The sequence below is a fragment of the Elephantulus edwardii genome, unplaced genomic scaffold (assembly GCF_000299155.1).
Source record: "Elephantulus edwardii isolate Elephantulus edwardi_28Jun2011 unplaced genomic scaffold, EleEdw1.0 scaffold00279, whole genome shotgun sequence".
Classification (NCBI taxonomy): domain Eukaryota; kingdom Metazoa; phylum Chordata; class Mammalia; order Macroscelidea; family Macroscelididae; genus Elephantulus; species Elephantulus edwardii.
This window is the reverse complement of record NW_006400029.1, coordinates 1565955-1583574: the sequence shown is the minus strand read 5'-3', so window position 1 is coordinate 1583574 and position 17620 is coordinate 1565955. Positions and strand designations below refer to the sequence as shown.

Genomic DNA, 17620 nt, shown 5'->3' with positions numbered 1-17620 from the left:
AAAAAAGAGTATGATGAATATTCACTTACTTTATTGTGAAATATATATTAAAAAAATTTATTTCAATGGAAGTTTACAGAGACTTTGGATTTCTATTCATTCACTGTTGCACACTTTCCTCCCTCCCTACCCCTCCCCCTAGTTTGCTTTTTTCTTTGAAAAGTAAAAAAAAAAAAAAAAATTTCATTGCTATACAATCTCCTCCCTCCCCCACCTCCCCAGTCCACTCCACTACGCAGCTTTCATTCTGGACTCTTTGTCATGACAATAATACCTAATCATATATTCCTCCTAAACAGTTCTCTCCCTCATCTGTTTCAATGCAGTATACATTATTTATCCCCGCTTTTTTTCCCCCAACTCTGATGTCAGTCCTCCCACTTTCCAATAGTGGCACTATACAGTATTTGTCCTTTTGTGACTGAGATATTTCACTCAGCATAATGTCCTCCAGGCTCACACATTTTGTATAAAATTTCATGAGTTCCTTGTTTTTTAATGCAGTATAGTATTCCATTGTGTGAATATGCCAAAGCTTCTCTACCATTTGCTTGTTGATGGGCACTTGGGTTGTTTCCAGCTCTTTGCTATTGTGAACAAAGCTGCAGTAAACATGAGTGAGCATATATCTGCTTGTGTGGCAGTTCTGGTTTCTTTATATTGGGTATATTCCCAGTAGTGGAATTGCTGGGTCAAATGGTATTTCTATTTCCAAATTTTTGAGAAAGTTGGAAAGGGGGGTGGGTATGTGCTTGGGGACCTGAGTGGAAAACCAGAAAGCCTTGGTTTTCCCTTCAATAACTGGGTCTGCCACCCCAGACGGGCTCCAGCTGTCTCACCCCCTCCTGCTTAAAGTGAAGGGGTCCCACTTGGTCCAGCAATCAACTGTGATTCGCCCCCCTCCCCAGTACCTCATTCAAATTCCCATTGTCCTGCTTGCTTCTGGCAGGTGGGTCCCACTGTGGCTTGCTGGTCCTTGCCAAGGTGTGCTGCTCCAAGCTGAGGCTCACTTTTAAGTCGTTCTGCTTCCTACAGAAACACTACTGCTCCCCAAGGCTCACTGTTCTGCACTGAGGCTGCTCCCCATGAGGCTCATGGCTCCCCCCTCCCCAAGTCTTGCTGCTTCCTGCTCCCCAGGGAGGCTTGCTAATCCCTGCCTTCTTAGGCATACCACTCCCTGCCTCCCTGCAGAGGCTCCCAGTCTAATTATTTTAATAATAGTTTTCACTGAAATTCCATCTGTCCTGCTTGCTCTGGTGTGGTGTTGCTCTTGTGAAGTATTATTAATATTTTATCATATTTGTTTTCTTACCCTTGAGCCATTTTAAAGTAACTCGTAAGTATTCAGATATTCTTAAATTCTTATTTTTTAAATTAACTTATTTTTTATTTGAAGGAAAGTTTGCCAGTTTGTATAGGTTTTTCATACAGTCATTCGCATTTTGTTTTACAACATTAATGACCATAGGTGTCCTAGTGACAAGAACCTGTGCTGCAATCCTGAAGGCACATGGTTAAAGGCCACCAGCTGCTCTGCCAGCGGAGGGGCAGTCTCCCCTGTGCAATTAATTGCCTCTGAAAACTCTCCGGGAGGTCAGCTATGAGTTGGTTTCAACTCTGTGGTACACTACAAATCAATTCTTTATTATGTGTTTCCTTTAGCTTCATCCAATTTATTTATTTTTACTCTTTCCTTTTCTTCCCATCCCTGTTTTCCTACATGATAGATTCTGCATGTGTAAACTTTCCTTAGCTTTTTGTAATTGTAATCTTACACTTTAATTTTTATTTATTTATTTATTCATTCATTCATTTATTTCTTTATTGTAACTTGCTTAATTCACAGCATCATTTTTTATACTAGGCTCTGATTGCCTAGTGGTGAGAAGTTATACTGTGATTTCAAAGGCACGTGGTTCGAATCCACCAACAGCTCTGAGGGAGAAGGATGGGCCTTCTCCTATGCAATTTGCTGTCTCTGAAAACCCACTGGAAGGCCAGCTATGGGTCTATTGCAGCTTGACAAAACATAACAACAACCTACCAAAATTTCTTTTTGTGACTAGTTTAGATCCCTTAGCATAATTTGTTATCAATTCATCCATGTTATGCAGTATTTCACAAATTATTTTTCAGTGTTGCATTGTACTACAGTGTGCATCTGTACTGTCATTTCTTTAGCCATTTGTCTATTGATGAACAGTTGAGTTGTTTTCATTTCTTTAGTATAGTAGATAATGCTACAGTGAACATGGCATGCATGTATTTACTTGTATCACAACTCTTATTTCTTTGGAATATATACCTTGTAGTGGGATTTCTGGATCTAATATTTCTATTACCAACTTTCTAAGAACTTGCCAAACTGCTTTTTATTGTGGATACGCTAACCTTACATTCCCTCCAGCAGTCTATGAGAGTTGCAATCTCTTCACACCCTCTGTTGTACTGATTGTTTGATGTTTTGGAGTACTTTGCTGTTGTTGCTGTAATAAGAAGAGACAGTGAGGAAAACAGGAAATTATTTAGAAGGGAACTTCCTTGTTGCATGAAGAATGATTATAAGTGGCTGTCTTTTTTTTTCAATTTTATTTCTGTGTGAGTGTACCGTCAAATCTGTCTTTTTGAAGTGTTCAGAGCCACGTAATAATTGTCTTAAAAGAATTGTCTTGTGGAAGAAGGAAAAAACATTGGGTAAAGTGGTTTCATGTGAATGATTTAGGACCAATGAGGGAAAGTTTTAAGGAAATAGATTTTAACTTAGTGAGTAAAAGAATGCAGGGCCTGTTAGAGTGGGAGGTTTCAGGAAGTGGTAAGTCAGAAATATTGCCAAAAATTTTAATTCAGTGATGACTAAGGAATGATATAATAAATTATATTCATATATGAGCAGCCTCTTAAATCAGAAGATTTCTGGGATTCTTTACAGCTGAGTGATTCCTTAATAAATCACTTTGCTTGCATACTATGCTTCCTGCTTTTCTGACATAATTTCACATATAAAATATTTAAGTGACTGGTTAATTTAACTGTATGTACATTTTGTGCTCAAGATACGGTGATAAGTATGTACTAGCCCATCTGTTCTAGGAGCTTAAAGTAAAAGGCAGTTTATTAAATAGGGAAGTTCAATATAGCATTAGTTTCTATTAAGAATGCTTAGGATGCTGAGAAAGAATAAAAGTTGTGAAAGAATAAAGCTTTGGTGATATCAATTGTAGTGAATTCACAGGGTTCCAATACTGAATTATTCTATTGAATTAAGGAATTAATGAATTAATTTTTGAGTCTTTAAGTTAAGAGCTGGCCTGACAAAAAGTTGTTGTGTGCTGTCAGGTAGGAATCAACTCATAAGTGACACTTCAGCTGGTTTTCAGAGGCAGTAAACTAGAGGAGATTGCCCATCCTTCTCCCAAGGAGCATCTGGTGAGTTTGAACCATGTGTTTTTGGGATTGCAGTGCAGCTTCTTTACCACTAGGCCACCACACTTCCCTAGGTGAAGAGTTGTTGTTGCTGTTAGGTGCCTTTGAGTTGAGTATGACCCCTAACATATTAGAGCCTTTTATTAGATATTATACATGACAGCATAGCAAATCATTCTCTCCCTATCATTAACTCTCACAAAATGAGATGGAATTTTGGTATTGCTATATTATTTTCTCTGTAATAGGATTTAGAAAGTGATACTATATTTAGAAAAAGACTTTCTTAGTTAAACTTTTTTTAGCCCTGGATAGATCATTGAAGAGGAGTTGTTGTTTGGTACCATTAAGTTGATTTCAATTCACTATAAAACCCTGTGTATAATAAAAAAATGTTGTCTGGTCCTGGACCATCTCTGCAGTAATTTCTATGTTTAAGTCGGTGTTGCAACCACAATGTCAGTCAGTCTCACTGAAGCATTGAAGATCTTCCTCTTATATTGCTGATCCTCTATTGTACCAGTATGATATCCTTCTCTAGGGACTGGCTCCTCCGGAAAGTGTACCCAAAGTATTTGAGACAGACTCTTGCTATCTTCATTTCCAGGAGCGTTCTAGCTGTTCCACCTCCATGACAAAACTCAATGTTTTTCTGATGGATTATGACATATTCCGTATTCTCTGCTAACCCTATAATTCACATGCATCCATCTCTTCCTTCGTTATTCATTGTCCAACTTTTGCATGCATAGGAATAAATTGAAGATACCATGTTTTGAGTCAAGTGTACATAAGTTCTCAAAGTGTTGCCTTTTATTTAACACTTTAAAGAGACCTTTTGCAGCATGTTTGCTCAATGCAACATGTCTTCCCCACAACTCCCTGCCTTGGATCCTCATACTTATTCTTTAATAATGATCCTATATAGTATTTGTCTTTATAAGACTGGGTTAGTTCACTTAACATAATGCAGCCCTGCCAAAGTTAGGTAGTAATTGAAAAAAAAATCATTGCTCTTGTGTGCTGCATAGTATTCCATTTTGTGAATGTACCATAATTTCTCAATCCATTCCATGTGGTTGGACATTTGGGCTGCTTTCATGTTCTTGCTATGGGCAACATTTATTTTGATTCTTTTTTAAACATTTTTAAATTTTTTTATTGTTATGAGTTTAATTTCTTTATTTTCACTTGTTATAACCTTATTTTTTAAATCTTATACTGATTTCTTTTGATTTGTTGATCTTACTGTAGGCATTGATCGTAGATTTATGTAAAATTAAATTCTTTTTCAAATTATGGTACATTTATACATTGGAATACTATGCAGCACAAAGAGCAGTGATTTTGTAAATTATTACTTAACCTGAGAGGGACTGGAGAATATTATGCTGGGTGAAATAACACTCAGTCCCACAAGGACAAATACTGTATAAAACTATTATTGTAGGATGAGTATGAAACTCCAAGGGGAGAGGGGGAAATTTGTACAATTTGATGGGTGAGGGAAGTTGGAAGAATCTGGTCTGAAAAACAATGTATTCCAATTCTGTAAATAAACTAGTTTAAATTAAAAAAAAATTTTAAAAAACCCACAAAATTAAAAATAAAAAAGACCTTGACAGTATTTGTCTTTTCTCTGTATATCATGATATTGTTCATTTGTCCAGCTGTGAGGATTTTTGTGTTATGGTTGTGTATAATCCCTATTGAGGGCTACAGCCTTTGACCTTCATTAAGTCCTTAGTCCTTTTTACATTTAGGAATGATAATAGTTAATATTATGTGTCTGTGTGGTTATGATCTTCAGTACAATGAAACTGTTTTAGATATTGTAGATCCTGACCTCTCATATTAATATGGATGATTCGGAGGAGCCCTGGTGGTGGTGTAGTGTGTAGTGTACTGGGCTGCTAATCAAAAGGCTGGCAAAATAAAGAATACTACAAAACTCTACTGCAAGAAACAATAAGAGACCTAACTAAATGGAAAAATATTCTCTGTTCATGGAGAGCAAGACTCAACATAGTGAAAATGACAATCCTATCAAAAATAACCTACATATTTAACAAAAACCCAACACAGATACCAAACTTATTTTTCAAAGAGAGAAAAAAAAGGCAATTGGCAAGGTTATATGGAAAAGAAGTAGTATGGAAGATCACTGTGATTATATATATGGACTCTGCCAAAAGATGAGACCTTTTTGTCCATTTCTGCATATGGCATCCTGGTTCATGACCTCTGGACTTGACTTTGGCTTTCTCAGCCTCCAAAGCTGGCAGTTTCTGAAGTCCACAGTTTGTGACCCCGCGTGCCAATGACTTGGCCTTGTTAGCCTCCCCAGATGCCTCTCTTCTGAGATCTGAGTCACAGATCTAGAACTTGCTAGCCTCCATAAGCACATGAACCATTCCTTTGAAATACATCTCTTACTCTTTCTCTAGAAGCTTCCCTGGTTTTACTTCTTTAGAGAATCCGGCCTAAGCCAGCAAGCGAGGATGTGTGTTCTTCTTATCACAGGCTGTTAATGAGCCTTCCTCCAATCTTGATGCTGCAGCATTCTTCCTATAATCCAGTTTCTCACATTAATTACACAGCATGCAGATTCAGTAAATATGGAGAAAATATACAACACCTCTGGTTTTAATAAAAAAATTATTAATTTTATAATTATGCAACAATGAATGCATTTTTTTTAAAATGTGAACTGGGGTTGGTAAAAATGTGCAAGAATGAATGAATGAATGAATGAAAAAATATCCAACTTTTTCTGTAAACTTTCATTAAAATTACAATTTAAGCTCCCTGCCCCCATTCAGTATCCGTTTGTGTAGGCCATGTAACTGTTTCTTGGACTATATACAGATTCCTTATGACTACAATTGTTGTTGTTGTTGTTGTTATGTGCCGTCGAGTTGTTTGCGACTCATAGTGACCCTATGCACAATAGCCCTAAACCCTGCTCTATCCTGCGCCAACCGCACTGCCTCTGACACACCCATCCCGATTACCCCAGTCACCGAATCAATCCATCTCATAGAGGGTCTTCCCCTCCTGCGCTGTCCCTCCACCCTCCCAAGCATGATGTCCCTCTCCAAGGACCCATCCCTCCTGGCAACATGTCCAAAGTATGTCAGACGAAGCCCCAATGCTCTAATTTCCATTCTTTACAATGTTATTCATAATTTGTTGTGATCCACACAATCAAATGCAAATAAAACACAAGTAAACACCTTTCTGCTGTTCTTTATTTTCCATGAAGCTCCATCTGTTATCAGCAGTGATACTCTCCATTCTATGTTCTTTTCAGAATTTGGCTTGAATTTCTATTCTATTCCTTTGATGTACTACTGTAAACTCTTTAAAAATTATTTTCAGAATTTTACTTCAATGTGATATTCATGATATTGCTCAGTAATTTCCACATTTTTTTTGTCTGTTTTAAAATTTTAAGAGTGGGCACAAATAAGATCTTTTCTATTCATTTGGCTACCTTGATGTCACCTTGTAGCTTTCCTTTTCTGCCATATTTAAAGCACTCCATCTTTTTATTAATTTTGCTCTTATATACATTCTGTACAGGGATTCTCTTAATCTAAATAAAGTTGGACTTTCAATTTGTGTTGTGCACACACATGCATATATATATGCATGTGTGTCTATACACATATCATAAAGAGTTCTAGTGACAGAATACATAACTTGCTGCATGGCTAATCAAGACTGTACATCTTTGTCAGTTCAGATCCACCACAGCCTCAAAGGGGACCAGATGGGCAATCTATCTCTGTTTATATATATAGTTATGTATTGTTGAGTTGGAACTGTCTCATACATAGCTCACCGTCCAGTGAGTTTTCAGACAGGAAACCACACAGAAGGAGCTTGCCTGTCTTTATCCAGTGGAGCGGCTGAATTTGTGGATGTGATCCATATACTTTTGGGTTGGCAGCACAACTCCTTAGCTCTAAGCCACAGGTTTCCATGTGTTGTTGTTAGGTGCTATTCATCCAACCACAACTCATAGCAACTCTGTTGAATCATGCTCTATCCTGTGCATCCTTATCCTTTCTGATATACTTGAGTCAGATATATATTGCTACAGCTATAGTATCAATCTGAGGGTTTTCCACTTTTTCACTGACCTTCACCTTTCCAAGCATGGTATCTTTTTCCAAGGACAGACCTCTTGTAATAGTATGCCCAAAATATGTGAGATGAAGTTTCATCATCCTTGTCACTAAGTAATACTCTGGCTACACTTTCTGTAAGACATATTTATTCTTTTTGCAGTCCATGTGATATTTACTATTCTTCTGCAACACCACAATCAAATTTATTTTTTTTTCTTTCACACTTAGTCATTTTTTCAGCTATCAAATGCATAGTAGGTAATTGAACAGAACATGGTTTGAATCACACCCAGCTTAGTCTTTAAACTGATGTCTGCCCCTCAGTGCCTTGGAGAGGTCCTTGACAGCAGACTTCCCCACTGCAACATGTTTTTGATTTCTTGATGACTCTTTCCAAGGATGTTGATTGTGGATCTAAGCAATATGAAATTGTTAACCACGTCAATCTTTCCTCCATTTATCATGATACTACCTGTTGGTTCAGTGGTGAGGAGTTGTGTGTGTGTGTGTGTATGTGTGTGTGTGTGTTTTAATGTGGAAATATAATGCATATTGAAAGCTATAGTCTTTGATCTTCTGCAATAAGCACCTCAGGCCTCCCTCACTTTCAGCAAGCAAAATTGTGTTGCTTGTATAACTCAGTTTGTTGATTAGTCTTCCTCAGATTCTGTTGCCACATTCTTTTTCATAAAGTCCAGTTTCTTGAATGATTTTCTTAGCATACAGTAAGAAAAGGGATAGAGAAAGGATACAGCTTTATATACCTTTCTTGATTTTAAACCATGCTGCCTCGTGGTCTAGTATAGATTAGCACAAATATCTCATATACATGACCTCTGTATCTGTCATACACACATATACATACATATACTTGGTCCATTTTCTGCAACGTGATTAAGACTCATAATGACCTTGCAGGACAGAGTAGAACTGCCCCATGAGATTTCCAAGGCTGTCAATCTTTACAGAAGTTTACTGACACATCTTTCTTGTTTGGAGAAACTCTTGGGTCTGAACTGTTTACCTTTAGTTGGCATCTTAACTGTTGTGCCAGGGATATATATATGTATATGTGGTCTTTTACACATACTTATTATTGTTTGTGTAAATTATACAATGGATATATTTTATGTTTTCATTGTCTTTCCATCTTTATAGGAATGCTTTGTGTGGAAAGCTTCAATGTGAGAATGTACAAGGCATGTCTGTATTTGGAGTTGTGCCTGCTATTATTCAGACCCACCAGAGAGGCACTACATGTTGGGGTGTGGATTTTCAGCTAGGATCTGATGTTCCAGATCCTGGGATGGTGAACGAAGGCACAAAATGTGAATTTGGAAAGGTAACCAAAATGCTTTCTATTTACAAACATCCTAAATATGAGTTTTAAGAATTATGGAAACTTTATGACTTCTCTTTCTTATTATAAAATAAATGCATATTGTTGTAGAGATACAATTAGAATTCTCCCATCCAAACTTTTCCATTGAGCATCTTTTACCAGTGTTTTATGTTTTTCAATATAATGCATGTATGTTTTTCCACTATTAATGTCCTACAACATCTTAAACATCTTCTGGTTAATTGGGTTACTTAGATGATTTCCAGGATTTTGTGTGTATACATATATATGTATGTAATCAGAAATGGCACACTGCTTTTCCTACTCCCCTGGCTCCCTTTGCCATAGTTGTATATATCACATTTGCCAATTCATGACTTAGTTTTGGTAGTTTTATATAAGATAAGCGGCACAAGATTCTTTTTTCAAAAATATAAAACTTCCTAGGTCAGTAAGAGAAAATATTAAAACAGAAGTAATAAAAATTCTATATATCAAAACTTGAGAAATATAATTTCTTATAGCACTTAGATGAAACTAAAGAGTAGCATCCACTTCCTAAAACACATGCCTATGGAAACTCTATGAACTTGGAGTAGCGACGATATAGTTATAGGAAGGCATTAGGTCTTTTATTCGTAGTGTCTCTATGAGTTGTGCTCTACTCGATGGCAATCAACAACAACAGCAGATGAAACTTACAACTAGAACTATAAGTTAGTCTAAGTTGAAAATAAAGCTTGGGAAGAGTACAAGAGGAGTTGGGGGAGGGGTAGAGGTATTATGAAAGAGCAAAATTGTTGAGGAAGTAGAAGAAAAAAGCTCAGAGAAATAGAGGAAGGAAGGTAGAACACAATTAATGTGGCCTTTGAAAAAGGCATGTGAACTTTCAAATTATGTCTGTTTCCAGCATGGTTCCTTTTTTCCAAACAGAAACACTTTTATTCTTTTTTTTTTTTAATTTTTAAAAAATTTTTTTAAACATTTTTATTCTTTTTTTTAAAACACTTTTATTCTTATACCACATTTTACAACAAAAAAACTTGACCACTACAGTTTTTATAAGCAATGCTAGCAAACATAGCAAAGCTATTTTAATACAAATTTTAGAACATTTTTAGATTGTTTTCCAAAGGTATATTTTTAGAGTGGCGTGTCTACTTTTAAAGGTGAATGTTTGCCAAATGGCACTTAAGGTATTTTTACTTTTTTGTCTTTTACCAATTGTACATAAGTGTTTTCACTTCTTTATACTGTTGCCAGAATTAGCTGTATATGTAAAGCCTTTTTTTGTAATTTCCTTTCTTACATTTTAAATTTTATTGTTAGTGATAGATTAGTTTTGTCTCTGTGTATGTATTTTGTGATTTTCTTGTTGATATTCTTTGTCTATTTTAAGAGTAAGATGATTTTCTTAAGGATTTTAATTTACTTTAAGAACTTTACTTATGTTGTATATAACATGTATAATATTTTTGACTGCTTTTTAATTAAGCTTTTAGTATATCTTGGCATGTAAGGTGTTTGTATTTTTATGTACTTATAAGCTAGTATTTACTTTATTTTTAAATTTTATTTCATATTTTGAAAGATTTTTGAGCATAATTATCAAGTATTAGGGATCTGTGGTGGTCATTTCCTTGTTTTCAGTATATTTTTTGTTACTCATTTTACCTGTCTTTGAAATCCATTAGGAATACTTGGACTATGACGTTGGAATGTATTCTTTTTAAAATTATTTATTTACTAAATATGATCATTATATACCAACTTCTATTTTTTTAGAATGACTTATTTTTTAATAATCTGTTATAAACTTCCAATTTTAAGTTTCATCTAAATTCTTTATTCTAATTTTTATGTGTACTTGGACTTAAGTTGTTTTTTTTCTTAAATGCTTATTAATCTGTTTAGAAATCATGTGTTAGTATTTCTTTAATTTTGATGAGTTTATATATTTAATATCTATTAGTAAAATCCTCCTTTATTATTCTTTAATAGTTTCTTGGGTTATTTTTATTCATTTACCATTATAGATGAATTTGAGATCATTTTGTAAAGGTACAAAACTTTAAAAAAATGAAAAATGTCTTTTGGAATTGTGATTGGGATAGCAATAAACTTTCAAATATATAATGAGGAAAATGAACATCCTTATTAAAGTCTTCCTGTAGAAGAACATAGTATGTCTCTTTATATATATGTAAAGTTGTTGTTGTTATGTACAAAAGAGTTGGAACCGATCCATAGCTGACAATCCAGCGGGTTTTTCAGAGGCAGTTAATCACAGGGGAAGAGATTATTCATCCTTCTCCCAAGGAGCAGCTGGTGGCCTCGAACCGTGTGCCTTTGTGATTGCAGCGTAGCTTCTTGCCACTTGGCCACCAGAACTCCATATATATATATATATACACACATATTTCTCTTTAAATAGGGCTCATAATTTAAAGATCTAGTCTTAGAGATAATTTCTGTTCTTTGTTACATTTATTTCTAAGTATTTTATATTTTTATTGCTTTTATTATATTTTTAAAATGGGTGCTTCAGGTGAAAAAGTATTAAGTGTATATTACATTTTTTACTGGTTTTTATTGGCATTCATAAAAATACTAATTTGCATACTTGATTAGCTACTGAAAGAATACTTTTTTCTTTTGAATTATTGATATATTAATAAATTTCCTAACATCAAACCATCTTTACATTTCTGGAGCAGATGCTGGCAAAATTACATTATTTCTTAGCTGTTTTCTTAAATTCTGCTTACTGATACATTTCTATATATCTGACGCTGCATTCTTAAACTTTCTGGAGTTTATGATATTTTACTTTGTAGATTGTAGTTGTTACTTGGAGAAAAACATCATACTTGAAAGAATGGAGGGTCAGTGCAGGAGAGGAAGACCCTGGATGAGCCACAGTGACAGTGGCAAAGTGTGTCAAAGATAGTGAGGTTGGCTCAGGATCGGGCACAGTTCAGAGCCATTGTTCCTAGGATCAGTATGAGTCATAGTCGACACAAGGGCATGTAATAACAAGAAATTGTTGGTCTTAAGTTTCACAAAAATGGAACTAAGAATGAAAGAAAATTTGATATTTTAAACCATGGCAGCAGAAAGCTTTGGGAGTCACAATCTCAGATGATGATTCTGTGCTATTTAATTTTTTCCTTTACTGTCTCTTTCACTTTTGTTTCTGTCTTTGTGGCTGTGGTCCCTTCAGCACATGGACTTTTAGGCTAGAAGAACCCATCTCACATTTTCCAGCACCCTTGAGGTAGAAAAGTTTGTTTTCCTATAGCTAGGAATCAGGATATTTGGAAAAGGACTATGAGACAAAGCTTGAAGAGCCAATGAAAACGTTCAGGGAATTAAGGCATATGATTGGTAGCACCTGATTTGCTTGTTCTACCACATGCTTCGCTATGCTTACGCCAAAGCTGTGAGGGGAGGTGATGGGCTAGGGGAATTTACTGGAAAGAAGGGAGTAGAGAAAGCACTGGGTGGAAGCCCACCTAACAGGCACACCAAAACAAATAAACAGAAATAATATGGAGGTCACACAGACCTTCTATCGTCAGGTCTTCTTGTAGCCTCTCTTAATTTTCTTCAGTTTCATAGATCTAAGGTTAGGCATTAGTGATACTGGACTTTTGTCAGCAACATAGTACTTGCTTGTTCCTCATTCCCATGTACCTTTTACTTTTGTGTTTGAGCTTCCAACTAGTGTTGGTTTTGGCAGTTCCCTCCCCCTTATATATATATTTTACTTTTGTTTTCTCCTTTTTTTATATCAGCATAAGTGAGAAATATTGGTCAGTTACTACATATCAAAGAAACGTGGAGTGAAAATCTGAGTGGGTAAAAAAAGAGTTTAGCAAAGATAGGAGATTACAATATGCATGTATTTTCTTTCACTTTTCAAACCTCAAATATAAAGAAAACATTTCAGAATAAAAATGAAAGTACAAAATATAGGAGATTTCATCTGTAGATAAAAATGTCAACAAATTTTAAAAATTTGAGAGAATGAGCAGTTTGACCATGTAGTAGAATTGGCAAGGTAGGGGTGTTAAGGAGACTTGTTTGGCAGAGCCGTCGGCAGACTCCTGATATGGAAGTACTGTACAGCTGAGGGATGACATATGAGCCTAAAAATGGATTCATCTTGGTCTACAAGTGGAGAGGGTAGCCTGCTTCTCCTGTCATGTTCATAATACACCAGTGATGCTGCCTATTCCTCTAGGTATGAGATGGAAGACATATTTTGTGATAGTATTTTTTTTTAGCATCTCTATTATTTTTTTCTTTCCACGACTTGAGTGAAAATTTACAAAGCATGTTGTTTTTCCAGTCAATTTTCCACATATATTATGTTCTATAACATCACCTATAATACTTACAGTGTCTGATCATCTATTCACTCCATATTGTTTTCCCCTTAGCCCATATTAATTTTTTGTTATCTATTAATTAATTTTCTGTTTTTAGTGGTCATTGGTTGTATGAGATGCCTACATCTTTATCCATTTACCCTATTCATTTATACAGTTCTTCTTCATGCATACATAACTGAAATATAAACTGTTATATATATTTGGACAGTTCTCTAACTAAATTGATCAGAAAGATAGAGACAGAAAAATAGGAAAGAAAAGACAAAAAATTGAAAGGATCAGTTAAGGAGTTCTAAAAGTATGCTAATTGGAGTTTAGAGAAAGAAAAGAGAAAATTTTTATATTTTTGAAATACCAGTAAAGAAAAATCCTATAAATATACATACCAAACACAAATCAGAACAAAAATAAATTACATTAGTGGAGTGAGATTCAGCACTGAATTCTGAAAAACAAGGAATTATTTTCACATTTCTGAAGAACTCGGAAATCCTCTTGATTTCTTCTTATAACTGAAGAATCAAGTGAGAGGGCACAATTTCAGACATTCAAAGAGTCAGAAATTTTATCTTTTCTTTTTTTGTTAGGAAATCACATAGTGTTCCAGCAAACAAGGATGTAAAACAGAAAGAGAAGGAACTTTAAGCCAGGAAACAGGAGAATGTTAGAGAGCAGTTAAAATAGAACAGCTGTGTACCAGGCAGGAGGGCAGTCAGTGCAGGCTGGAGCAAGAGGACCCTGCAGAGAGAATGCTAGAGAAAAGTGGAATTTAAAAGAGGAAATGACATGATAGCCCTTTTCGAGGGCAGAGGCACAACATTGAGGATATAGTCAAGGCTAACTGTGCAAGAAGAAAGGCAAGTATTAACTGTAGTAAAAATGAAAGATTACATGAGAAAGAAAATAAAACTTCATATTGTTGAGAGCTACAGTATTTCTTTCATAAGTTTTGGTGGAGAATACCTACTCCTTACTTCTCATGCTTTCTTGTGGAGGAACTTTGGTTAGAATGACGCCCTCCAGCCTCAAACTGACAGTCCTTCACCTCTTTCCCAAGGGAGGACAGGTAACTAATCCAGCAGGTGAATTTGGGAGAAGACACTGGGCATGGGTTGCTCAGTCCCTTCTGTCTTCTCTTTTCAGATCTACCTGCCTGCAGAGAGGGTGCATTCTGGTCTGCTCTCTCAGCCATGCAGGAAACTTAGCAGGGCAGGCTCTGCTTCTGTGGGGGGAGGACTGTGGCTGTCCAGGTCAGCCTGTCACTGGGCAGGTAAGTTTGTTTCTGGGGTGCAGAGTTAGGAAGTCTATAGTTGTTGTGTACCTAAAGCATGTTAATAAATTTTATTAGTAACTGCAGTAATTTGGCCTCCAGTTGTTAGCCGTCTGTGTGTTCTCTCATTGGTTCTGAACTTGCTCAAAGAATAGATGTTAGGTCAATACCTGATAATGCCCCAATAGTAGTGATGTAAATATTAAGTAGTATTTACTTCGAGAAAGGGGAGGAGGGTTAATGTAGTTTATATAAGAAAGCTCAATTCTTATCTGCCTCAAAGAATATTGGTAGATATGTTTAAAACAGAAAAAAAAAATACAACAGTGTAAACATACAGTTTTAAAATAAGGAGTTAATTAGATAGCTAGGCTGGGAAATTAGGGATGAGTGAGTTTCCATCATATAACCTCAACATTTTTAACCATTACATATTTCTTTGAATTTTAAAAATTTAAAGGAAAAACAAAAAGAAAGTGGGAACCGATTCTTTAGAAGTCATATTTGAGCTGTTCTGTTAGCTTGATTGAGAATAGAATAGTGTTGATATTCTGAGATTTTGATTGACAGTAGTGGGCTAAGTGAATCCACAGTGGTAGAACTCAAGACAGTAATGATAATTCACTATTAGATAAGAGATTTTCTGTGGCACTTGATAAAAGAAAACATGCTGCTTGGCTTGTTTAAAAGTAATACCAGGATGTATGTCTTTTTCTATCTACAAAGTGTACCATACACAAGCACTCGTCTTTTTCCCAAGGAACAGCTGGTAGATTCTAACTATGTGCTTTTGGGTTGGCAGTGCAGCTCCATACCCAGTAGGTTCCCAGAACTCCCGAAGAAGGGGAATTTTTAAAATAAAGACTATGACTGACTATGCAAAGGAAATCAGGCATGCCCTGATAGCCTTAGAAATAGGCTTTACTTCAGGTTTGGTGCTAGTTTTAATATCTTTGGTCAGTTTTAGGAATGAAGCATTCATGTTAAATGAACTGTCTGTGCCAGTTTTTAAATAACTATCTGAGAGCATTTGGAAAGGGTATAATAGGATGTCTGATTTTTATAAATTTACATATTAAAATATAATTCATTGTTTCTGATATGTTAAACATTTAGAGAAAGGAATTTGAAGTCTGATAAGTTGTGTATTTGAGTTGGGGCCTTCACTATTCATTTTCCTTTTTCCCTTTTAGTACTAAACTTTTTTTCTACTAAGAATACTGTGTTTTCAACAGTTTCTTGACTATTCTTTGTAGATTATATCTCTTATCAAGTCAGAATACCTTTTCGCTAAATGTTAGTTTGACTTTAATTGATATTAATGTTATTGTTGTTGTTGATTTCCATCTAGTCAGGCATGACTCACAGCGACCCTGTGAACAAAAGGCCTCAAGCCTTTCTATGACTATCAACATTTATCAAATTTCATTGAGTTTCCAGAGGCATGTTGTTTAGGAAATGGATTTCCACCTTTTAAATCTTTATTTTCCTGACAGATATATGCCCAATTATTTTCAATGCCATTTTGTTTTAAATGTTTGTCTTAGGAATAGCATATAGACAGATTTAGTTTTGTGACATGTCTAGGGTTTTTTCCCCCCTTTAGAAAAATGCTTTCTGAAAAATTTTTAAAAAAGAAAGTCAAGAAAAATGGATTTGGGATGTTTTTTCTTACATTATGAGAATATCATACTTTCATTAAATATATTCAAATAGATTGTATAAAAGTAAAGATTGTCTGATAATATTTTATTCATTTCCCCTCTTTTCAAACTCATGTGCTCATGGTAACAAAAACAGTAGCATTTTTATGTGTCAGTCCATCCTATTTCTGGGCTTCTCCATGTGTGTATGCACAAGCACATCATTTACATTCCCACAGTGACAAAAACCCTCAATATCATTTTAGTTTACATTTCCCTGCTTTAGCATCTCATCAGATCTGTATTAATTCTATGCATTGTTTTCTATATTAAGAATAGTAACTGTTGAGGGAGCTCTGGTAGCCTAGTGGCAAGAAGCTGCACTGCAATCCCAGAGGTGCACAGTTCAAATCTACCAGATGCTCTGCTGGGGAAGGAGGGACAATTTCCTCCCGTACCAGTCAGATCTGCTTTGACGGTGCACACACACAAAATAATAATAATAATAAGAAGAAGAATAGTAACTGTCAGCCACTTAATATCTTTTGTAAATATTTTGTAGTGTTTATTTTCCTTTCTTACTTACCTGTCTTGTTGTGGTGTTACACCATGCTAGGAAAGGGAAGCTTTTGTATCCTAGTAAAATAGAAATATTTTTCTCTTGTACTTTTATAAGTTGTTGGGGCCCTTTGACCATTTTTAAAATGTAAATTCAGTCACATGAATTATTTGCTATCTTTGCATCAACTTAAATGAGAATTCGGTCTATGTTAAGTAAGAAATCCCCCTTTTCAGCCCTCTAGCTCCTGGTAACCACTAATACATTTTTTTTAAAAAATTAATTTGAATGAAAATTTATAGAAACTTTGGATTTTGGAATGCTTTTGATCATTCTTTGTGTATCTTATTTGGAGAAATATCCATTTGGATTCTTTGCCTAGTTTGTAATTTTACTGTTTTTTTTGTTGAGTTGTAAGAGTTCTTAATGTATTCTTAATATTAAACCTTCAGAGGATAGATGATTCCCACATATATTTTCCCTTTCTCTATGTTTTATCTTACTTTGTTAATAAAGTCCTTTGATGCACAGAAGTTTTAAATTCTGATTAAATTCAGTTTAAATATTTTATCTTATGTGCATTTTTGGTGACGTATCTGGGAATGCATTATAAAACAAACACTAACTCTTGATGAGAGCGCATGTGTCTAGGCACCAGCATTGCGAGGAATTCAGATATTTACTGCACATCTGACTGCAGGCTCTAGCAGACATCACTTGTCTAGGTTTTATCAAAAGTGTTAGGAAAAGTAAAGGCACAGCCAGATTGATAGACTTTTGTGGCTTTAAAAATCCCAAAACTTTACTCCTCTGATAGAATTGGGAAAATTTCCCCCCCCTCTTTTTTCAT

The 17620-nt window shown here is 35.3% G+C and overlaps 1 protein-coding gene across 1 annotated transcript in view; it reads left to right on the top strand.

Annotated features, from left to right (window-relative positions):
• The window catches only part of ADAM9 (ADAM metallopeptidase domain 9), a 145669-nt gene that overhangs the window by 101777 nt on the left and 26272 nt on the right, over positions 1-17620 (top strand). The window contains exon 16 of the mRNA XM_006900308.1: positions 8718-8901. Coding sequence (XP_006900370.1) covers positions 8718-8901 — 184 coding nt within the window. The remainder of the gene's footprint in view (positions 1-8717; positions 8902-17620) is intronic.